We start from the raw sequence: 25036 nt of genomic DNA, 5'->3' as shown, positions 1-25036 counted from the left end.
GCCAAAGCTGCCTTGTTTTGCAAAAAGTGACCGTGTCAAGTCAACCTCAGCTAATCTCAAGGATAAAAGAGTGATACAACCTGTGCTTAGAAAAAACAAAGTTCCAAAAATCCCAGGCTGCAGGCAAGTTGAAAAAGCAACCTGGAAGAAGAAAGGGACATGTCACCTAGTAATCAGGAGTCAAGCTCAGTGTGAGAGTGTTATCAAAAGCAACTTTTTGCAGGATAAGTGTCATCATATAAACATATATATTAAGAGCTATGATGATTTCAAATATGGCCATTATGAGTTGAGGGCTTCCTTGCTGGTAATTTTATAGAGAAAATTCTTGTGCAATCACTTGCTAAAAAAGTTAGTGAATCCTTTTCCTTCATTTTCAGAAGACTAACAAAAGATTCCCTCAGCATTGAGGCCCTCAGTGCATATAAAGCAGGTAAAAAACATGCTGAATACCTGCAATCATCCAAGAGCTGAATAAGATGAGTCAGCTATTCACCCCTTCTGCAAACAGAGCAGTCAGATTAGATCACAAAGTCTTGTTAATACTGTATTTCATCCCGTACTTTTTAAAAAACCTGGCACTAGTCAGAGTCATTAACTGGAGAAGAGAAACTAATAAAAGCACAAAGCATTTAGTAAATACGAAAGCTTGCTAATCCACCTCCTTATGGTCATTTATGCTTTTAACGGGACATGACATTTTTGACATACATGGAATTTTATTTATCTCACTACATTTTAACAACTTCACAAATACGAGAGCTGTCTACAGCCCCATTGTTCACAAACAAGGAAGGAACCGATTTGACAGGCAGGTTGGATATGTAAACATAATGTGCAAGTTCAATGCCTTATAACTCTGGTGTCCAACAGTAACAGTTATTACCACAGCGTTTATCATATAGACTTCAGATAAGTTCATCTAAAGGATCCACCATCTTTTTTTTAAATAACTATTTTCAGTCTTTGCTTTTTTAAAAAATGCATTTCCTTCCTTTCCTCGGCAATATAAACATATAATAAATAGATTTCTGATTTTATTTTTAAAGGTCACTTAAACAAGTCAAGAGAAATTTACAGTACATTTTAGTTGAAGTGCAAAAAACAGCTAATATCTACTTGCCAATATTTGGTCCCAGGTACAGATCATTAAAGTCCCTTAAGGCTTATGTAAGGAAAACACCCTTAACATCCATCTTAAGGTATTCTATATTCTGCAATCAAAATCAAGTATATCTGAAATTTAATTCTATGAGCCACACCAGCCCCTGGGGCATAAATGGAATCCTAGTGGCTGCCAGAAGTCAACCATTTGGGCAAAACCACGCGTGAATGGGACTCCTCTAATGGTAGGCTAAGTTTGACATACAGTATATGCTTAAAGCCTAAGCAGTATAAAACTGATTCTAACGTTTCCCCTCAGATATAATAACAAAGAATGTATGGAAACTGGGTTCAATTCAGTGAAATGTGAAATGTCAAATCCGAATCTGTCAATGTCTTGACAAAGTAGTGCTAAGAAAACATGATCAATATGTTCTTATCCATTTTTCTCTTTTAGCTGCTTTTATTATTAACTATGTCTTCCTTTCCTATACAATAATTAGGATTTATACCCCTTCCAAATCCACAGGCACTTTAAATATACTCTATAAAGTTTAATTCCCTTTGCCCTTAAATAAACATCTTCTATCGTAAAATAAACTATATCGGCCTGTCTAAGAAAACTTCTCAAAAAGCAGCTGATATATATGGCTGCTGCTGAACATCTCATTACCAGTTTTCAGAAGTTTTCAGACCTCGATTAGGGAAGTGGTATCAGCATCACCACTCCCAAAAATTCTAATAAAGCTAGACATTTCTGATCCTTTGTTGTTATTGTGTTACACAAGCAGGAACTCCCCAGATCTGTCTGAGGTGAAGGAGTCATGTTTCCCTATTCTATACACCAAAGAGGTAAAAAAGAATCCACACAGACTGCTTCTGTAGGACAATCCCTCTTCAGTGATTAGGGAAAATTCATCCCATATAAAATCACTAGTATCTTCCAACTGTACCATCACAGTTCAGGCCTTCAAGCACACCACATCTCACCCCTCAACCCCTATCCTGTTCTTGCAGGGTTATGGACCATCACATTTTCTTGTTCTGGTTCTTTCTAAAATGCTAATGCGCTTTGGCCTGGCCATAGCAAAATAAATGCTGCTTGCCTGCCTAGGAAGGCTACAGCAGATATTTCACGTAGAGAAATCAGCAAAACGTTCTTCAGCATCTCTGAGAAGTCTTTACAAAAGACAGAATTCTATGTGGCTCCTTCCTTCATTTCTGTATTTAACTATTATATTTTCTCTGAAGTTTCGGTAGAATTGCTCTAAGGAAGCCTGCACCTCATAATAAATAATCACTGCCTAAACAAAAACTGCTATGAACTCTTTTCTTCCCTTTCCCTAATATTGAATTCAAATGTTCAAGTGCATTAAGCAAGAGGAGATGGAACTGAATGGCAGGGGGTGGGGTGAGTGTTTGTCTGTGAAAATTAATTGCAATCCAGAAAATTATGAAGACAATCAGATGTGTTTGTTTACAACACTTCCATTCAGGTGGAGAAAAAACAACTTCAGATGAAATAGTGTGCTCCTTTGCCAGTTGTTAACCTGGCCGCTTTTGCTTAGCCTTCCAAATTGTTCCTGCAACAGGCCTCAGGTTTTGTCACAGAAAAGGCATTAAATATTTTAAAAGCTTTGGCTGTATCAGGTTACTATTGCCAAGAGGAAGAGAAGTGAGGTCTCAAACTCCCATGTCAGTCTTTTTCTGATTGCCAAGAGCAGTATTCAGTGCCACGAGCTGGATTCAAAGCAAAGTCCTATTCATGCCTGCTCTCTGGAGACTGGGCTCTGCTTTCCGAAGGAACAGGGCAGTCCAAACTGGGGTGGTTTTCAAGGGCAGCTGTAGGTACTGAAGGTTCTACCACTGAACCATCAGGTCTTTGATCCAGAGGACTATCTGCTACGGAATCATGATTACTGCTGGCATTCTACGGGAAAAGAAGGGAAAACCACAAGTTAACATCCAGCTATATGGATTTATTCAGAAAATACACAGGAACTGTCATTCCAGGTTAGCCAAGGTAGCTTAAACAAGAATCACAAAATCATATACACAGCACAACGCACAAGCATTCAGGCAAGAGCAAAAGCCATCATACACAAGTAACAGATCAGGTAAACTTACCTGTCCTATATTTTCCTAACTGCTTTTCCCCAAGAAGCATGTAGAAAAAAAACTTAAGTGTATTTTAAGACAAATAATAATAATTCTGTGTGAGTAAGAAAGAACATTCCACATAGCTTAACATGTTTCATGCTTCTCTTTATGCACCTGGACATATTTTCCTTATAGACTTTCCATGTGGTATACTTTCTATTGGAATGTCAGCATTGTGCTATTTTGGGAACAGAACCATGAATATTTCAGCAAACAAATAAATCCTCTTTCCTAATAATCACAAAAGGGATAGCTACAAAAAAGACATTGCTAACCTACGAATGTGTTGTAAAACATTCTCCTCCAGCTAAGCAAATAAAAATACTAAATAACAAGATTAATTTTATATCCTGTGCACGAACCAACTGATATAAGAAAGCAATCTCATGTATCCAGATCGCTTTGCCAGATTGGGTGATGACAAACTATTTCCCTTGCACAACCAAGCCAATGCATGGGATGAGATACTACACAGTGTCTCTGGAGGTCTGAGACAATAGTGGATTGACTATGCAAAAATATTAATCTTAATAGCCTTTTTTTCCTTAAGAGGTGCTGGCTTTCCTTGGCACTCAGTGAAAAAGTTCAGCTTTGTCTCTTGATCAAGAATTCTAGGATTTAAAACAAAACAAAACCTTAATAGATTCTGCAGTGAGGTGGCTTGACTACATATATATTGTAAGATTGCAGCACTATCATCCATCTCTCCATTTAAAATATCCCACTGGATTTTGTGCCTGCCGTACAGGAACAGAGATTCCCTAGTTTGTAAGCTGCTCCTTCTCTCCAACACGCTCTGAATCCTTTTCCAAATCCCAAGTTAAACAACAAATGAACCTTAAAGCTTTTTCTTCCTATGAAATGACAATACTGAAGCATTCCAATGCAAGGCATAGAGCAGGGCTGTCAAACTCATGGACCAGGGACCAGATGCATCACTTGCTGGCCATGCTCACGCCCGGTTTAGTGAAGGAGGGGAAAAGTTGTGATACATCACGTGACCCCATGATGCAAGTTTGATGCCCTGGGCATACAGTCTCACCTGTGTCTGACTGCATTATACAAGCAAAATCTATGTTACATTTTTGTAACCTCTGTTACTGTTTTCATAGCACAAATATTTAACATGTGGAAAATGTTCATGTACTAATACTGTAGTTCTGGAGCTTCTGTTTTAGAATTGGAAAGCTTTGAGTATCAGGTGTGTGCAACGTTTTGCCTGGAAATACCTTTCATGCACCCAAGCCCTGATTACCTGCAAAGGCTGACTTTCAAGGGTCTGGTTGGTTTTGGAGAGCTGAACCATCTCTTTTATCTGATAAAGAGCATAGGCTAAAGTAACCCAGGGTGAAGAACTGACACCCCAAGCAGGCTTGTGTACGTCTTCCTGTTCTTCTTGGTGCTTGGTCTTTTTGGCAGGAAGCTTGGGCAACGGGCGAGGCATGATATCTTCACTCTGTTGGACCAGATCAATCGTGGCAATGGGCACCGGACTTGAAGGCACTGGGATCCTTTCGGCCAACATGGCCTTTTCTAAAATTTCAAACAACAGACAGGATGTTCACTTCAAGAGAACTATCTAAGACAGTGATGAACCTTTTTTTCCTCAGGTGCCGAAAGAGTGTGCACGCACGCTATTGCACATGTGTGAGTGCCCACACCCCTAATTCAATGCCTGGGTAGGGTGAAAGCAGCTTCCCCTGTCCCCCGGAGGCCCTCTGAAGGCCAGAAATGGCCTGTTTTCCAACTTCTGATGGGCTCAGTAGGCTCGTGTTTTGTCCTCCCCAGGTTCCAAAGGTTTCCCTGACGCCAGGGGAGGGTAAAACACCCTCCCCCACCCCACTGGAGGCTCTCTGGAAGCCAAAAACACCCTGACAGACCCTCTGTGCAAGCTAAAAATCAGCTGGCCAGCACACATATGCATGTTGGAGCTGAGCTAGGGCAATGGCTCCCATGATATGGCTCTGGGTGCCACCTGTAGCAGCTATGCCATAAGTTTGCCATCACTGATCTAAGAGCTAAGTGCAAGCACTTTTCTAAACCCTACATTCAGATCCTAGTCTTTCTCTGGTTGTAGGAGGAATCCATTGTGAGATTTTGACAGCAAGCACCATTTCTTCAATTACGCAGTTAGCACTTACTGACTGCTAGCTACTGTACTGGGGGAAAATACTTCACACCCAATATAATACAAAAGAATGAAGGAGTCTTCTCTCAATCCATTGCAATATTGTTCTTTTTGTTTGTATGAATAAAAACCATGCACTGTATAAAACAATTATGAATAATGTTTGACTTCCAATCTTATTTTCAAAGAAAATAGTGCAGGCATGGCCAAATGGTACCAGGTTTTCAAACATCTCATGTAACCTTAGATCATCTAATTCTTCTAAGATGCACTTTAGAGAAATGTATCAAAGCAGCTCTTTTATTTATTTTTTTACCTAAGCATCTACAAACCCATTTTTAAAATAGATTTGAGTTATTATACAAAGAGGTACAGTAATGGAGGCAAGCTTATTTTTAGCAAGCTTTTTAGCTTATATTGTATGTGAGTCATTCTACATTTCTCCCCATTGTACATCCTTCTATACAACCAGAAAAACTCCAGAGACAACCTCCAGATGAATCTGCATGTTAACTGTTTGTTTGTTTGTTTGTTTGTTTGTTTATTTATTTATTTTGTATGCCGCCCCTCTCCGTAGACTCGATTTATGAGATGAGGACAGGGTTGGCATGGATTTTACCATTTTCCCCCCAGGTATCATTTTCCCAAAGACCTCAGTGTTATACATCCATGTGCATATCCTTCCATTACTTTTAAATCAATCTGTATTATATCAAGGACCCAAACCAGGTTTACTCTTGCTTCAATCCGAGATCTTGAAGGAGGAAAAAAAAAATCCAGTAATCTATAGGCATAATATAACGAGTGCAAAACTACCAATGCCCACTAGATGGCAACAAATATTAACTTATTTTGTTTAGGCTTGCTGCCATTAGAAGCTATTTGAATTGTTAGAATTCAGATCTAGTAGGAGTGCAGTGGACAAAGCTATGTGGTAAACAACACAGTATGTCACATGAACTAAGACCAAATCCAATCCAAAGTCATAAAAAGTCATCACTACGGCTAATTGTTTAGAGACTGCAAATTTTAAAAAAGCAAAAAGGACTTCCGGATAATGCAAACTAAGAATAATCCAAAGGAGAAAAACCAGTTAGGTAAGGCTAAGGAATAAGCATTTTACCTTCTTTCTCATCATGAACTGCCATCCACTGAATCAAAGCAAAAAGCAAGAGGATCACAAGGAAAGCCATTCCTATCCCTCTGAAGGTTGATGCTGCTCCTGTAGAGAAAAAGCACACAGAATAAGGTTTAATTCCGGTGATGCAGTGGTTAGAATGCAGTATTGCAGGCTAATTCTACCAACCGTCAGGAGTTCGATTCTCACTGGCTCAAGGTTGGTGCAGCCTTCCCTCCTTCTATGATTAGTAAATTGAGGAGCCAGATTGTTTGGGGCAATATGCTGACTCTGTAAACCACTTAGAGAGAGCTGTAAAGCACTGTGAAGTGTTACATAAGTCAAAACGCTATTGCTATTCAGTTGCACGGCAGCAATTGACAAGACAGACATATATTTACTAAAGCATGCCCTATTCCTGCTTTAGTAAAATAAATGAATCCATTTGGTGTAGTGGTTAAAACGCCAGACTAGAAATCAGGAGACTATTACCGTAGTTCTAGATTTAGGCACAAACTCAGCAAGTGACCTTGGCCAGGTGACCTGATCACTCTCTATATTGGCCAGAGCCCAGGTCACTCTCTCTCTCTGAGCCCAGGAAAGGAAGGCACAGGAAATCACTTCTGGAAAACCTTGCCAAGAATAATGGGCAAATGCCTGGAGTCAAAATTGACTCAGTGACATAAAAGCCAACCCACCAACCAACCAACCAACCAATCAACCAACCATTCTTATTTAAATGAGACTTTCTCCCACGCAAAAGTGTACAAAAGGATCCATCCTTTAAAGAAGCAGCTACACCAAATAGTGGATCACTGGACCATTTTGTTTATTCTCCCTACAAAAGGCAGAAGACGGTTTGGGTCATGAGCACCGAGGTCAAAGAGACAAATGGAACAGTATTTTAGTTGAATAGGTAAAAATTGATGCCTTTTTTTTTAAAGCAAAGGAAGCTATCTTCATTTAGGAATACTTTTCATTAACAATTGCTGGCTATGACCTTACAGTACACATCAAGGAAATTACCCAAAGTAATTATTATAGGTTTTATTTACATTACAGTACGACAGGCTTTTTAATAGTTATTGTTCTTTAAGTACTCATTAGGGGTCTCAGGTTTTATTAGCAATGTGCACACTTATCTATTTTGGCTTATAATTGGAATTTGAAAGTTTGGAAAGAAGTGTTCCCAGTACAAGCCTGTATTGGGGAAAAAATCATTTTAATGCTAAACGTTTGGTACACATTGGGTATTTACACTTGGAATGTTTTCTCATTTCCTTCAAGCAAGACCATATATTATGTGCTGCAAACTCTGAAGAGACTTCTAGTTTCACTTCAGGATTTCTGATTCTGTAAGCTTTCCAAAATATGAATAATTCAGAAGTGGCTAGAAAGTAGAGAAAGTAATTTGTTGTACATCAGCAAAGGCATCTGTTATAGCAGTGCTTACAAATTTGTGACACCTTTTGAATTTTCAGTATTTCTGCATAAATGTGACTTAAAGCATCATCTATTCTCCATCCAAACCCTAAAACTAGATAAAGAGAACCCAAAGAGAATTTTGGATTTTAGGGTTTCAGACAGACAGACGAAGGGAAGGAAGGGAGGAAAGGAGGGAGGGAGGACGGAAGGAAGGAAAATAAAGAAGGAAAGAGAGAAAGAGAGAGAAAGATAGAAAGAAAGATAGAAAGAAAAAAAGAAATGATAGATAGATAGATAGATAGATAGATAGATAGATAGATAGATAGATAGATAGATAGATAGATAGATTTAGGAATTGACCATCTTTCTCATAGAACAACTTTGGGTCAAGTACAAATTTAATAACAGCAATAATTACCATAAACATGTTGCATCCCAAAATAGCCAGCCTGCCCAACTACTAAATCACTAGAGTTATTGCAAGAGCAACATATATTGTGCAAATAGAAAGGTTTGTGCTGAGAGAAAATGCTATTTGTGCTGAGAGAAAATCTCTATTTTCGCACTGAATTGAAAAATCTCTCAATTAGTTGGCTTTGTTTATGGGCTGAGAAGAGAGTGGGGTGCCATGTGGAATAATTCCTAGAATATGATGAGCAAAGTTCCTTTGAAATAAAGTTTGAACCATGGCAGAGAAAGTTGAGTTATTGATACCTGGATTTGCTATAGGATTGATATAAGCTGCATTCTCCCCAGTGTGTCCTTTTCCTTTCTGTGCATTTTGTGTGTAGGTGCATGTACATATGCACATGCATGTATGACAGCCAAAGGAAAATGTTCAAATTGACTATGGTTGCCTGCAACAATGAGAATTGGAGCCCAAGATGATGGGAATGGGACAACTTGTCACGGGTTTAGTTTAAAAATTGTTTAATTATTCAAAATAAAAAAAAATTTTTTAAACTTTTGCCATTCACACTTCATTCTAACTCCATCCTTTTGAATTGAATTGAACTGTTGCAGGCAATCATAGTCAATTTGAACATTTTCTTTCTATCACTCCTTTTAATTAGTGCAACTCTTGTCCAGCAGTGAGTTGTCCTATGGTGAGATGGCCATGGCAAGTTTTTCTGCAGTATATTGCCATGGAAGATTGGCCATGGCGAATTGTCATAGACCCCAAGACAACTGCACAGCATCTGGTCGAGGAAAGCCAAATTAGGAGGAGTCTGGTAGCACTTTTGACTGCTACCACAGTTCTTCAATGTCCACAACGGTTGAGGAAAAGGCTCTTTTCCAACAGATGAAAATCATATAAATGTCCAGGTTTCCCTTACCAAAGTAATTGACCAACACTCCACCGATCATTGCTCCGCATCCTCTACCTAGACCAAGGTGAAGACCCTGCAAGATCCCTTGGGCTGACGTCCTCAGTTCCGGAGGCACCGCAGCGCTTAGATAGGAAATGCAAGCTGCCCAGATGGCTGCATGGGTCACACCTACAAAGAACAGAAATATGAACACCATGTATTATAAAGATGATTGTTCTGCAGGAGTGTTGGAGTTAAACAGCAAATGCTGATCATGAGCAAGAGTGCGTAGCCATTTTAGGGTACAGCTGTGCTTTCAGAGCTATAAAAATGAATGAGGATGATTGTAAACATTTGGAAAACATTCATACATCTGGCACCTGTCACTTCCTTCACCAGCATCGTATCTGGGGAAATTATAAACACTTTCTTTATTTTCCAGCACACTTCCATTCCTAGCCAAAGAAACAATATAGGCAATAGTGGGTTTCACTTACCTTTGCTACCGCTTCGGGAACAGAAGAGGAGGGTGCATGCACAGAACATTTTTAATGACATCCGGGTGGGTGGGCGGAGCCTCCCGCTACTACCGGTTTGGTGACCCAATAGCAACTCACCCCTGAATATAGGTCTTACAAAAGCCAGTGATAACACATCATTTGAATGCGGAGAAAGCAAGCAAGGTAGGAATGCTACTCGAGCAGTGAGCCTCATGTTGTCCACGAGTTGCCCACATGCGAACAGTGGAAGTATGAAATATATCTAACAGAGTGTACAGGTAATCCTCGACTTACAACAGTTCATTTGGTGACCGTTTAAAATTACAATGGCATTGGAAAAAATACCATACCTTATGATTTTTTTTCACAGGACATTTGAAGCACCCCCTATGGACATATGATCAAAATTAAGATGCTTGGCAGCTGACCGATTATTTATGATGGTTGCCATGTTCTGGGATCGTACGATGACCTTTTGCAACCTTCTGAGAAGTAAAGTCAATGGGGAAGCTAGATTCACTTAACAACTATGTTATTGACTTAATAACTGCAGTGATTCACTTAACAACCATGGCAACAAAAGTCATAAGATTCGGCAAAATCCTCTTAACAACTGGGTGTCTCACTTAGCAAAAGAAATGTGGTCATAAGTCAAGGACAACCTGTATTATGTTTTATCAATATGCCAGAAGACTAAGAATCTGAGCCATACCTTTTGCCTTTAAATTACAGTATAGATGCACAAGCTCAGCTAATATATTTTACTTTAAAAAAAACCCATGAAAATAAATTTGGCTGGTCCATTAACTTGCCTGTGAAGAGCCACATTTAAATTAAATAAAGCTTCCATACTTTTGTTAGAGTACTTAATATAACTTTTAGTAAAATACATCTTGCAGGTAATTTAGAAAGTTTTCTTATCTTGTAAAAACAAAATAAATTATTTCCTAAGTTAGAAGATAGGAAAAACAAATTTTGAAAAGCAACAAGCTCAAATTCCAAGCAATATGGCTGAATATCTAGGGTTATTGCAGTCTTCATTCTTTCAGTCATATATACTTGCTAATACTACAAATGTTAAATAGTATTACAAATAATGTTATGCGTATTGGAGAAGAGGTTTTATGTAATTGTTAAAGATGCTAAAATAGAAGCTGAGAGACTTCAGTTCTAGTCTTCCTTTAACCACAAAAGGTGTGAATTTCAACCAGTCACTCTCACTCTTGCCAGGCCCAGCCCAAGAACAACATAGAGCAATCAAGGCAAAAGTTCAGTTCTTTATTTGCTCATTCCAGATAAAAGCTTGTCGGATTAAACCTGCACTATTCTATCACTAACCAATATATACCCTGGGAAATTCTAGGGAGTGGCTATTCTAAATCTCTTCCTCCTTCTGTGATGCAGCTCTGGATTGCGTTGTCCCTTATCTCTCACACACACATACATACACACACACACACACCTGGAATGAGCTCCCTCTTTTGCGGGAAACTACCATTATTTGTATACCACCACACCACTTCCCCTTTCTAGACTATCACACCAACCCACTGCTGTGGGGACATTATATAGGCTGCCTTGAATTGTACAAACCAAGTCAGAATATAAATTGAATAGAAAATAAATAAACATACAGTATTCTATTCGTAGTTAGAATGTTAACCTAAGCCAGGGAAGAATATTAATCTGAGTGATGGAAAAGACTAAAGGTAGTTTAAGTTTTATGGATGAAAACGCCTTATGAGCACAGTTATTCTAATCTTCTACTGGATGGGCCAATCTTTAATTTTGGCGTGGGGTTTTTACTTTGTTTTGTTTGGTGGACCTGATTGTTCCTCAATTTGCAACATTTTTCTCTTGGGTCTTGGAAGCTTCTCCTGGACTCCCTTCTAATCAGATGCATTAACTGATAGGGCGCAGGATACACTTCAACAAGTCTTCCCCGGATCTCAAAATTTCCACCTCTTCCCTTCCGCAAATCCATTATCAGCTACTTGGCCTTTAACTTTCACCTCAGTCACGGAAAATGACAGATATTAACCAAAACAGAACAAAACTGGTTCTGCCTGAATGTGCAGTTGGCTTTTTTTAAAAAAACAATATTTTCCTTTCAATTACAGGTAATAGGATATTAACAGGCTGAAGAAATTAATGCCTTCTAGGTACAGCCCTGCTAGCAAGTAAACCTTATCTGCTGCAAGTTTCAATCAGGAGTCCCTTGTTTGTTGAAAGGGTGTTGTTGGCTTAGATCACATGGCAGAGTATTATGTCCGCCAACTGTAGAAACCACTTCCTGTCATTCACTGCAACCCCCCCACCCCCCATAATAGAATTGTACAAAAGATCCCTTTGGATGGATTTACTGGTATGACTAGTTATGGCTCAGCAGGCATTCTAAGTAGGAACCTGGACTGTAGAGTTCTAACACAGAAGCACCCTGTTTTCTTACCTTGAAGGACTTCCATAGGCAGAACAGTCCAAGCATTTTCTAGATAGGAGATGTAAATATAACGAGCTGTATTGCAGGCAAGACCGATATACAGGACTCTGCAAGCAAATGAGAGGAGAGATCGCCGATAACTTCTGATGCGTTTTAATACTCCTACCAACAAATTATCTGCATTGGTTTCCACCTGATATACTCCAGCTTCACAAAAGATGGAAGATTTAAAAAATAAAAATAAATAAAATCCAGGACTGGACATCAAGTTGTTCACAAACCCTCTTAAAATGCAGAGGGAAAATGCACAGAGATAGTAGCGGCCAAACTATTCACATTTTGCTACTCAACAAATAGAACCAGCTGGTGTGGTGGTTTAAGGGTCCAGGTTAGAAACTGGGAGTCTATGGGTTCTAGGCTTGCCTTAGGCACAAAGTCAGCTGGGAGACTTTCAGTCACTTTCTCTCAGCTCTAGGAAGGAGCCAATTCTTTTGAAAATTTGTCAAGAAACTGTGTACAGTGTTCCCTCGATTTCCACGGGGGATGCGTTCCGAGACCGCCCGCGAAAGTTGAATTTCCGCGAAGTAGAGATGCGGAAGTAAATATACCATTTTTTGCTATGGACAGTATCACAAGCCATCCCTTAACACTTTAAACCCCTAAATTACCATTTCCCATTCGCTTAACAACCATTTACTCACCATTATTACTGGTACTCACCATTGAATAAGACACTTAGTGATCCTGATATTTATAAACATAATTATTTATTAACAATAATTATTTTTTTTGTTATCTATTTGCAAAATTTATTAGTTTGGCAAAGACATATGACATCATTGGATGGGAAAAACCGTAGTATAGGGGGGGAAGCCGCAAAGTATTTTTTAATTAATATTTTTTTAAAAACCGTGGTATAGGCTATTCGCAATGTTTGAACCCGCGAAAATCGAGGGAACACTGTAGTTCAAACAGTCACCAGGAAACAAAAAATGAGTCAAAGGTGTGTGCGTGGGTGTGTGTTAACAAATGGCACCAGAAAAGTCGTAAAATGTAGCTAAACTCATTTTAACAAATTTCTCGCTTAACAACATATGTTTGGGCTCAATTGTGGTTGTACGGCAAGAACTACCTGTATTTTCAATAAAAATGTTATGCACAGTAGTAGTTGCACATTTCCTTTAAATAATTTTATTCTGTTTATATCTCTCATATATTATTAGATGTATTTATATATATACTCTGATTGCTTTAAATATTTATTGGCATTGAATTGTTAAGCTAGCTTTCCTGTTGCTCATTCTAAGTACTTGCAGAGAAACCAGCGGGGTTCTTATTTTTTAAAAAGAATAATTATACTTTAAATTATAACTTGTATTTTATTGAGTCTCAAGTGCCAGGTAATACAATGGTAAGAATATTCAACTAATTACCAAAAATATTTCTTGACTTTATATCTTGACGATATAAAATTATACTAAGCAAATAGTAATAATTTTTTTAAATGTAAGTGGCAAAAAAGAGGATATTTATTGTAAATATGTCATGCTTTTATCAGAATAAGCTGGCTTTCTAAATGCATAATATTGGAAACAAATATATTTCAATATTAACAGAGCCCATATGGATTCACTGATATATTTAATGTCTCTTTGAATGCCTAAAATCTGAAATATGTTCATAGTTATATTTATTTTGCCAAAACTGGATATACAGTAGGGAGTCTTCCACTTATAACCACAATTGGGTCTGTAATCTTGGTGATTGAGTGAGGGAGTGGTTAAACAAGAGGCAACCTGATAGCTTCAATCAATGATCACAATTTTGGTTCTCTCAGTTGCTGTTAAGCGACCACACAAGCCAGTAAGCAGAGTTCCAAGAAGGTCTAAGCCAGTGATGGCGAACCTATGGCACAGGTGCCACAGGTGGCAGAGAGAGCCATATCTATTGGCACCTGAGCCGTTGCCCTAGCTCAGCTCCAATGTGTATATATGTGCCAGCCAGCTGATTTTTGGCTCACACAGAGGCTCTGGGAGGGCATTTTTGGCTTCCAAAGAGCCTCTGGGGGAATGAGAAAAGGTATTTTTACCCTCCCCCAGTTCCAGGAAAGCCTTTGGAGCCTGGGGAAGGCAAAACACGAGCCTACTGGGCCCACCAGAAATTGGGAAACAGGCCATTTCCGGCCTGCAGAGGGCCTCCAGGGGAAGGCGGGGGAAGCTGTTTTCACCCTTCGCAGGCATTAAATTATGGGTGTGGACACTCGTGCATGCGTGATAGCATGCGCACATGCTCTTTCGGCACCCAAGGAAAACAAGGTTTGCCATCACTGGTCTAAGCCTCCTGGCGTGGTGAAGTGAGGAGAAGGCGCAGCCTCCCCACCTGATTGAATGTACAGTTCTGAGAGAATGGGAGAATACCTGAGGGGAAGCTCATCTATATGACTGCAGCTACTTTGGAAAACAGCATTCTGCAATTCTTACTTTAAACCATGCATTTCGGGGACTATCCACCCCACAAGATCAACAGTCAAATCAACAGACAAAAATACAGTAAATTCCCAGGAAGCATCTTATAAAAGACAGATCACAAAGACAGAACAATAGAACGGCACAAGTTTTCACCTACAGCTGGGCCGTGAGGTGTTTGCAACCAGGCCATGGAAACGGTGGGTGAGTGCGTGCACATGCGCATCCCCACTTGCATGAGCTGCGAGCGAGCACACAAATGTGCAACCCTCTCCCGCTCACACACACCAGTCCACAAAGCCAGAAAGGTAGGGGAAAACTCTGACCTGCAGTTCACAACTCAAAACTGTTCAAATGCATTATTAATAATCTGCAATCCACTACACTTCCTCAAGCACTTGGTGGCAAACTCATATTTGCAAACAGATAATCATTCAACCTCAAGCAGATTCTCACAAACAACAGATGCTAATGTGAGAAAGAGTCAGCAATAAAACCAGATGGCTATTTTGTCCCTCCATTTACATTAACACCACAATAGGTCCCCACACATAAAATTAGATATATTTTCACATGCTTTTCCTCCAATAAGATATCATTTGACAGCAATATGCCTGTGGACTCTATATTGTGAAAACAGATCAGATTAATGGACATAAATTTGACATTAGGACCCAAAACAAGGACAAAGCAGCATCAGAGCATTTGAACCTGTCAGGACATTCTGTTATAGGTATCAAAGTAGCTATTCTGGAAACAAGCACACTAAAAAAAAAAAACCAAACCACAATAACAACAAAGTGAGAAGCTGAAGGTTTCGGGCAATCTCAGAAGATCTCAATAAACATAACAAATTTTTATTTGCTAATTGCAACCTGTCTCATTAGTAACCTGCATCTGCATACCATCTTATCTCCCTCTCCTTTTTCCAATCCACCCCATGCCTATTTATTTATTGGCATCTGGCTTTTATTATGTTTACAAATAGTTCAAAGTGGGGAAGGTACTTCCTATTCCTATTTCTTCCTATTTTTTTTCCACAGCAACAATTCTGTAACATGGATTGGCTGAGAGAAACTGGCCCAAAGGCATTTAGCTGGTTTTCATGGCTAAGATAGGACTCTCGAAGAAAGGACGTTGTACTTTCAAATATATGTACATTCTTACCGTTATTGTTAAGACTCAACAAGACCAAAAGTTATTAGGATGGGGATGGGGGGGGGGGATGAAAAAAGAAACAGTTCAATTTTGATTTGGAGTAGTCCGTGGTATTGGACCGGATCAAGCCCCTGAAAGAAGGCTATCCCAACTGGAACATCATTGACTGTGTTCAGTTCAGGGTAGTGGTGGGTTCCTACCAATGTGATCTGGAGTTCGGTAACTGTAGGAGCCTGCTGATGACATAATTTTCTGTGATTTTCTCCAGGTTTAGGTGGCTTCTCTGCATCAAAAAAAAAAGCCCTCCCGCCTGCCCTCGCTTAGGCTTACCTGATGTGACCAATCAGCTCAATCAGCTTGTGGCTGAAGAAATACGCCGTCAGTTCAGAGACGTGACTTAAAACAGAGCAAACTCCAAAGAGCGTGGTGGTACCATTCAGATCTTGCAGGTGCCAATACAGGAAGGTGAACACAAAGCCATATCCAAAACCCATAAACCATGCCACAAACAGCACTGAGCCATACTGGATAGTGCAGAGCAGCTTAATCAAGTCCCAAAAATTAAAAGTCTGGGACTGACTTGTATCACTCTGAGTGTCACGGGAGGAATCTGTGGAGGAGTTTCTGTCCAAGTGGGAATCCTCTGGCTCTGTGCTTTGGGTTTCCTCTTGCTTGTAGTGGTTGTACCGGAACCTGAACTGGGTTGCCACAATCAAAGAGAGGGTCATCAAGACTCCAAAGACTATGAAAACAATCCTGTAGTTCTTGTAGTCTGGAGCCTTGCAGCCTTGGCCTTCAATGAGCACATCAATATGGGTAGAGTCAATGCCAATGCCTACCGACAGCATGGCCAGTCCCCAGCCCAGAGATCCCCACATTCGTTGTAGCCCATAACGGTCCCGGTGTTTGCCAAGATACTGCAGAGTCACGGTGTCTACTATAGTGACTGAGGAGGCACTGAAAAACTCTCCCACAATCACAACAAGGAGGATGAGCAGGAAGATTGCTTCAACCTCCTCATGATCATATACAAGAGCAAAATGGGCAGGAGGAGCTGGTTTTGGGGTGACTATGGGTGGTGCCGTTGTCTGGTTGGTGTTTCCCGCAGTAACAATAGCTTTTGGAGCGCTGGCAACAGTTACACCCTCTTCTTCTTTTAAAGCACGCTTCCTAGCTCCATTTTGAATAGTTGGAGAAAAGGCAGTTTTAGAATTTGTGGACAAAGCTGAACTCAGAGTTGGCAAGTGGTAAGGCAGCAAATCTCTTTTCCCTCGACCCTTTGTTACTGTACTGCCCAGAGTGGAAATGACAGAAGAAATTGAGATATTTTGTGGGGGTGTTGTTGTAAGGTGAGTGACATTGATATGGGGAACGGGGATAGGTTTCTTCAGCGTACACCTTAAGGTTGCTGGTTTAACAAATCCAATTCCCAAGTTAAACAGCACCCAGCATAATAGGGAGAAAAGAAGAACAACTTTCCCCTTTTTAAAGCGATCTGCTACCACTCCCCAAAATGGAGCGCTGCAAAATTCAATGAAGTATCTAATCCCTACCAGGAGTCCGCTCTGGCTGGGAGTCATGCCTAGCTGTTTGTAGTATACAGGAAGCAATGGGTACAAGGAACCATAAGCAGCATAAAAGCAAAAATAAAAAACTTTTGATATCAAGAGATCATTATTCACTTTCACACAGTGTCTTTCAAGCCAATCAAGCTCTTCGTCTGGAATAGTAGTAGTCTCGGTTGAAGGAGTATCACTTTGGGTTTGTTGGTCTTGCTCCTTAGGAATCCCACTGAAAGGGTCGGCAAGCACATATTTTCTTTTCTGCTCTTCTTCATCATCAGTTAAGATGGCTACTTTATCATTGGTGGCCATGATTTCACTGTAAGCATGAGATATACATGTGATTCTCCAGACTTCAGTTCAAGGAGCCTGTAGACACAGAAAAATCAGCAGTTAATAAGACAGTACTTAATATTTGCGAGGAAGAATGCTGTCATTCCAAAGAACAAAATATTCCACTTCTCACTATGGCTACATCTATAAGATCTGAATTAAGCTGAGATTAATATCACTTCTAAATCTTCATGATCTTAAGTCTTGACTTCCAACTTAGCTGATCCTCCAGAGGAGATATTGTTAAGATATTAATGTACAGTATTCCCTCGATTTTCGCGGGTTCGAACTTCGCAGAATGTCTATACCACGGTTTTTCAAAAATATTAATTAAAAAATACTTCGCGGTTTCCCCCCCTATACCATGGTTTTTCCCGCCCGATGACGTCATATGTCATTGCCAAACTTTCGTCTGCCTTTAAAAAACATTTTTTTAAATAAACTTTAATAAATAAACATGGTGAGTAATAATTAAATGGTTGCTAGGGGAATGGGAAATTGTAATATAGGGGTTTAAAGTGTTAAGGGAAGGCTTGGGATACTGTTCATAGCCAAAAATAGTGTATTTACTTCCGCATCTCTACTTCGGGAAAATTCGACTTTCGCGAGCGGTCTCAGAACGCATCCCCCGCGAAAATCGAGGGAACACTGTAGTTTGCTTCAAAAATGTAGGGTAGATCATTAGGAATTCCCCCCTTGCCTCACTGCTGGAATTTCTCCAGTTTAGTCTCCTTGAGCTAGCGATTTTTCCCTTTTCTATTGTTTCTGTTGACTATTCCACCCACTTCCACTGCCACATACAGTGAGTGACATGCAGAAGCAAAAGCACCAGTTGGAGTATTATTTTAGCATTTCCCATTGGCCAACTCAACGGCGCACTAGTCTATTATAGGCAGCAGTATGAGGAAATATTGGGGGGGACAGGGCAGGCAAACACCAACAAGACTATGGAAAACAGAAAGCATGGGTTTAATTGCAAAGATGAGCACTGAACATAAACTCCTTCACCCAATGGCTTCTTGAAGCCAAATAATAGCAGTAAATAATCAGCATCTTGGAATTGGCTACCATTGTCTTCTAATAAGAGACCCATGCAATATGTAAAAATCAGGCAGGGGTTCCTACCTAAGCCTTCTATGGGGCAATGCATGCACAGCATACCCTCATGAGATTTTGCTTCCTGCGCATGCGCAAAAGCAAAATCTCGCTGGAATACGCACATGTGCATGCCATTTTCACTACCGATGCGTAGTGTGGCATGCACCAGGTAGCAACCCAATACTGGTAAAAACATACAACCTCTTAATAAAATTTAGCTTAGCTTGACAAAACATCAATTCTATTAGTCTGCTATGCCACCAGTATCTTATTCCTTCTTAATCAAAACAGAAAGAATTATGTGCAGGTCTAGGTTTAAAAGAGCAGAGAATCGGGTGCGAAAATGGAGTGGCAATGGGAATGACCACAAAGCAAGTTATTTAAAAATAGTCAGGAACATTGGAAATAAACTGAATCATATCTCAAGTCATCTGTTCATTTAATAGGAAGCCCCCTGACCCAGAACGTGGTTGCTGCAATAAATGAGAAGCCCAGACAATGTTTTGATGATGGTTAACATCTCCAGCCCAATGAGTTCTCAGTTAACATCTCCAGCCCAACGAGTTCTCAGTTAACACTCACCACACCTATCAATTTACCAACACCAGTTACTGAACCAGTGAACATCGTATGTCCAGTCACTATCACCTCACCAATGAATCTCCCAACACCAGTGACATTAGCTGGCTTTTTAAATATAGCCATGGGATCTCTGGAAAGCATGCCTTTCCTTCCACAGACATTGCCAACCTTTTCCCCCAATAAAAGAAATCCTAGAGCAAAAACTTCATGCAGTATTAAAAAGAAGAGAAAGGGAGGCTACTGTATATTGTTTAATGGACAGCTAAATTGCCCACGCCCAAATTGGCAAAACGGACTGTTAAATTGGCCATGCCCACCATCACATGACAACCTGGCCATGTCTACAGAATCTGTTGTTAGATTATTTGAATACCACCACTGGTTACATATATTTTGGGCACTTAGAACATCTTCATCACTCCGGTGCACTCTGCAATTTAACTTGGACCACAACATATACACCTCTTAGATAACATGATCATATCGACTCAAGAATTCTGGATATTTTCAGCCAGAAACAATTTTAATACCAGTCACAAAAGTAAATTAACTATTGCTGTAATTAGCTATTTTTTAAATGTTAGGAATAATGCAATAAAGATGTCTGAATCATTGGAAAAATATTTTAAAGTACAGTATTGCTATTTTTTTGAAAACAAAGCAATGATGCAAAGTATGATGACTATTATTATTATTACAACCCACAAAAGGTTATGTAAAGATTAATTCATTCATCTGTAAAAGAACAGAGCTTATATCAGCCGCTACAGTACTTATGCAACAAACTTCCTTGGCTTTATGATCACAGAAAAACTTAAGTGGTCTATAGAAAAAACAACTAGTTTAGAAAACTAAATTGATCTATAGAAAATCAATCAATGGATCATTTAAATTATAATTTAAGTTAAAATGTCTATTAGAAAACTCTGTTACGGTATCAATTGTTATTTTTCATGGGTATTATTTCAGGTCACATTTTTTCAGGATTCTTTTTCTTATTTTTTCAGGTTTTTTAATTTATTTTTTAAAGTTATTTTTATTTATTTGTTTTCAGATTCTTTTTATTATTTTTTTAAAATCCTTTTTATTTTTCTATTTATCCATCCTAACTATTGTTGATAAGGGACTAGCTTTCTATATATATGCTGCAGGATGAAAGTGTAAAACGACGTACACATTTTCAGGTGCTTTGTCTACAGAGAGAAGGTGTCCTCCAAGTAATGATGGATGCTGCTCTGAGATAAAGAGAATGATGGCATTTAGCAGAAAAACATTTAGCATTTGGTGCTTGAAAGGACATCCAGCTTACACTTTAGTGCCATTATGGACCTCAGAGGAAGAATAGTTGCTATTAAACCATGTGATATATAGGCTTGAAATTAACCCCATCACTTAGCTGAAGGGAAAGGAATAGGCTGGTGAAAGACATTCACCATTAGCGTGTCCATTAGGGAGCCATGGATTGCATCAAGACAACCATGTGAATCTCAGGAGGCAGCTCAGGCAGAATTATTTCCTAGAAATAATTCTATTTCAAATTGTGGGATGCAATTGGCTCAACCGGTAACAATGCATTTTATCTCCTTGGTGCCTCGCTTTTCTAGTTTGTCATTGCATGGCAGTACAGTTCAGGATTTCTCCATGGGGAATGAAAGAGAGGAGCCAGGTGGCTGACATAACTATTGACTTCAAAGGATACTCCTTCGCTATTGCGTTTCATCACTATTACCAAACCCCTTCTATTGCAGTCACTGGAAAGTTTAATAAAGACATCTTTTCCATTTCCATATTAAAACCATCTTAACTGGTTGGGAGCTTTAGTATAAGCAGCAAGGGATCTTGCATAAGGGAAGTGAAAAATCAGTGTACTCAGTCCTTGACGTAACAACAACTCACCTAGTCAGTGATTGTTCAAAGTTCAAAGAGAGCTACAAAAAGTGACTTATGGCCAATTTTCACACTGGTTCATAGTTATGACTGTTGCACATCTCAGGGTCATGGGATCATTTTTTGCAACCCTGACATGCAAAGACAATGGGAGAGCCAAATTCATTTAAAAACCAGGTTACTAACTTATTAACTGTAGTGAATCACTTAACAACCATGGCAAGAAATGTTTTTAAATGGGGAAAAATTCACTTACTAAATGTCTTACTTGACAACAGAGATTTTGAGCTCAATTGTGGGCATACGTCAAGCAGTAACTGTACTAAATGAAACAGAAAGAAAAAGAAGGAAAAGAGAAATTCTATAAATGTGGAATTTTCTTACATCAGCATAGCTCTGTCCAAGAAATTACCAAAAGTCCAAATCAACCTGAAGGAAGCTATATGAGCTCTCATTGAACAAATTGTAAGAGATTAGTTTAAGGTACCTTTCATAAGTTTATGCCTTTTAATAAAATATGTTGGTTTGAAAAACTCTCCTAGATTCCCCTTTGGATTTTTATTATTTCTATATTCCCAGATTTCCCTATATAACAAAGAAGGAAGTAACATTTGCTTTTTAGAACCTGTATTTATTTAGCTGCATTAATACAGGTTGCATAAATTTGTCTGTGAATTGAAACTTTGGTTTAATGGAAATAAAGGATTCTGCAGAGAAAAACTGAATAAGTACTTAAACTAGTATTAAATCAGAAACTTTGTCTCCCCTATTAAATATAGCCACAGCAATAATTAAAATGTTGACACTTTTAATCCATTTTTTTCAGTTGTATTCTAAAAAATTGGATACTGAACTGTATTTTCTCAACAAAAAAGTAAAAAGAGGAATTTTTTTTTCCTCAGTAAAGTTTTGGTGAGGATGAAGTATAAACAACTAAATGTAGAATGAAAAATATAAACATCTACACGTGAAAGTCTTCAATTGACAGACAAAACTTACATAAGATTATATTAGGCCCAGAATCAAAAATCGTATCAAAAATTTATAATTTCCTCTTAGATTATAATACAATCGACGAAGAGGTCAAGGGAACAATGAGTTCATGAGCCCAGAATTTCGGATATTCAATAAATTTAAATAAATTTCTACAAAACCTAGGAAAAATTGTATAAATGGCTTAAACAGAAGAAATATCTAAATAACATCAAAGAAAACTAGCAACAATTCTGTCTCCCATGAACACAACCAAATAAATGAAAATAACTTCCACTGTGAATTACAAAAGCTATCGATCAAGGCAAATAGTGAAGACATACTTGGAACCCTAGAATCTGGATATAATTGACTGTTCATCACTACAATCAAATATAAACATGACATATAGATAACAAAAAACAATAACGACAGTAACAAGAAGAACAAGTAAGAGGAGTAGAATACATCAATTATAGAAACCATAACACCGGGTTACACACCAACGAAAGTCAACTGGATAGTTGACATATTTGTCCTCGAGGTTGAATAGATATGTATATTCATACAAGGCTAAAACCATCTGGAAAAAAGTTAAATATCTCAAAATCTGAGCTTTAAACCAACTCCAAATAGTGACAATATATATTACTTTAAATTATTTATGCGCTATCTTACCCAATCGGTTTTTTTCCTAAATTTTATGTCTGTATTAAATGTGATTTGTCTATATGTATGTCTTTTTTTATCTCTGTTTTTTCCTTTTCTTTCTCTAGTTCTTTCTTTTTTCTGTGTCATTTTAATGTATATATTTAATAACGATTTTTTAAAAAAGTTTTCAATGGATACAGATAAACTATTAAACAGAAAGATTAGATCAATGATGGCTCAGGAGGGGTAAAATTTGGAGGGAAGATTGATAAAAATACACAAGATAGTTTGTTTGCTCATGACGAAGAGGAAACAGACACCTGGGGGGGGGGGTGTTCGTAAAAGACACTTATTCAAACCCTTGAATACAACCATTCCTTTGATCAGGCTTCAAAGGTTAAAAAAATACAGAATACTGGATTGCATCCCTTTATTTATTTAGAACAAAAAACAAAAGATGTACCGTATTTTCCGGCGTATAAGACGACTTTTTAACCCCTGAAAATCTTTTCCAAAGTGGGGGGTCGTCTTATAGGCCGGATACTGCGCCCATTCCACAGCCGCGGGCGGGAGGAGGGGGGGGGAGCGGACCCGCGCTCACTTTCGGCTCCGGGGACTGCGGGTGGCTATGGCGCCGAAAGGAAAAAGCGCTGCTGTTGCTGCTGTCGCTGCCGCCTGAGGCGGCGGCACTCGAATCTGGCGTGGTGGAAAATCTGGAGGCAGGCAAAGATTTTCCACCACGCCAGATTCGAGTGCCGCCGCCTCAGGCGGCAGCGACAGCAGCAACAGCAGCGCGTTGTTTTTTTATTTCCCCCTTTGGTTTCTCTTCACAGGCGGGAGTTCGGGAGGCAAGGGAGCGCTCGAGGAGACAGCGTCTTGCGGCATCGCTCAGCAACTTCTTTTTCCTTTCGGCGCCATAGCCATCCGCAGTCCCCGGAGCCGAAAGTGAGCGCGGGTCCGCTCCGCCCGCCCGGTTTGCAAGCGGCGGAGATCCCGGGCTGCTTGGCCGAGCGGGGCTTCCATTCAGGACGGGGGCAGGAGGGAGGGAGGGAAGGGAAACGCAGCCCTTTGCCTCAACCCGCCGGCTCCGGGGACTGCGGGTTGCTATGGCGCCGAAAGGAAAAAGAAGTTGCTGAGCGTCCCTTCGTCATAAACCCAACGGGAGGCGATGCCGCAAGACGCTGTCTCCTCGAGCGCTCCCTTGCCTCCCGAACTCCCGCCTGTGAAGAGAAACCAAAGGGGGAAATAAAAAAACAAGGCGTCGGGCGAGCGCCAACCGATTCCGGAGCTCCCTCGCCGGCTTCATCGAAGCGCTGCTATTGCTGGACGACGCCACTCCCGCCGCCGGCTTTGCTGGGGTGGAGCGCCATTCCCGGCGGCAGGAACTGCGGGGGGTAGCCGGCGTAATGAGCCCTTGCCACAGCTATCCGCCGCTTCTTTGTTCTCCGCCTTGCCTTCGCTACTCCCGCCGCCGCCTTTGCCTCTTGCCCGGCGGGGAGAGCAAAGGCGGCGGCGGGAATAGCGGAGGCGAGGCGGAGAAGAAAGAAGCGGCGGATAGCTGTGGCAAGGGCTCGTTACGCCGGCTACCCCCCGCAGTTCCTGCCGCCGGGAAGCAGCCCCTTTACATTAGCGGTGGCTGCAACGGCACTGGCGATGCGGCCGCTAGCCGCTCCGAGCGGTGTGGGAACGCCCACCCCTCTCACAGTCCGGTCCCGGGCTGACAGTAAAGGGGCTGCTTCCCATCCTCCTGCCAGCTTGCTCAGAAGGAAACCTTCGTGGGAGGAGCCTCAGAAAGAAAATAAGAGAGAACAAGAGAGAGGGAGAGAGGTGATTCTTGAAGCATATGGTAAAAAGCACCCAAATAATAAGAAACACCCCCCCCCCAGCCCACACCTGTGTTTGAAAAGAATAAAAGAGAAAAAAAACCCAGCCCTCAACTGGTTTTGGAAATGGTTCGAGTGTGTATACACACACACGTAAGGGGGGGAGAGAGACAGGGATGGAAAAAGAGGAGAAGTGAGAGGGAGAAGGAATGAGGGAAAAAGGGAAGAAGAGAGAGAAATGAGAAACATGAGAGAGAAAAGGGGGAAAGACAGGAGAAGTACCCAGAAATGAGACAGTGGTATAAATTTGAGGAGGGATGA

The 25036-nt window shown here is 40.1% G+C and overlaps 1 protein-coding gene across 4 annotated transcripts in view; it reads right to left on the bottom strand.

Annotated features, from left to right (window-relative positions):
- Window positions 1-699: 699 nt before the first annotated feature.
- Window positions 700-25036, bottom strand: part of MFSD6 (major facilitator superfamily domain containing 6) — a 42906-nt gene continuing 18569 nt past the window's right edge. For 3 of the 4 annotated variants that reach the window (XM_070731944.1, XM_070731941.1, XM_070731945.1), the window contains exons 2-7: window positions 16138-17738; window positions 12194-12291; window positions 9272-9433; window positions 6516-6614; window positions 4520-4797; window positions 700-3034 (exon numbers count right to left, since the gene is read on the bottom strand). In XM_070731944.1, the coding sequence (XP_070588045.1) occupies window positions 2864-3034; window positions 4520-4797; window positions 6516-6614; window positions 9272-9433; window positions 12194-12291; window positions 16138-17681 (2352 nt within the window). In that variant the 5' untranslated portion in view covers window positions 17682-17738 and the 3' untranslated portion in view covers window positions 700-2863. Of the gene's footprint in view, window positions 3035-4519; window positions 4798-6515; window positions 6615-9271; window positions 9434-12193; window positions 12292-16137; window positions 17739-21525; window positions 21587-25036 lie in introns of all 4 variants that reach the window. The other variant, XM_070731943.1, reaches the window with a different exon arrangement.

This window comes from Erythrolamprus reginae, chromosome 1, assembly GCF_031021105.1.
Source record: "Erythrolamprus reginae isolate rEryReg1 chromosome 1, rEryReg1.hap1, whole genome shotgun sequence".
Lineage (NCBI taxonomy): Eukaryota > Metazoa > Chordata > Lepidosauria > Squamata > Dipsadidae > Erythrolamprus > Erythrolamprus reginae.
The sequence above is the reverse complement of the archived record's forward strand: the minus strand, read 5'-3'. Positions and strand labels throughout refer to the sequence as shown.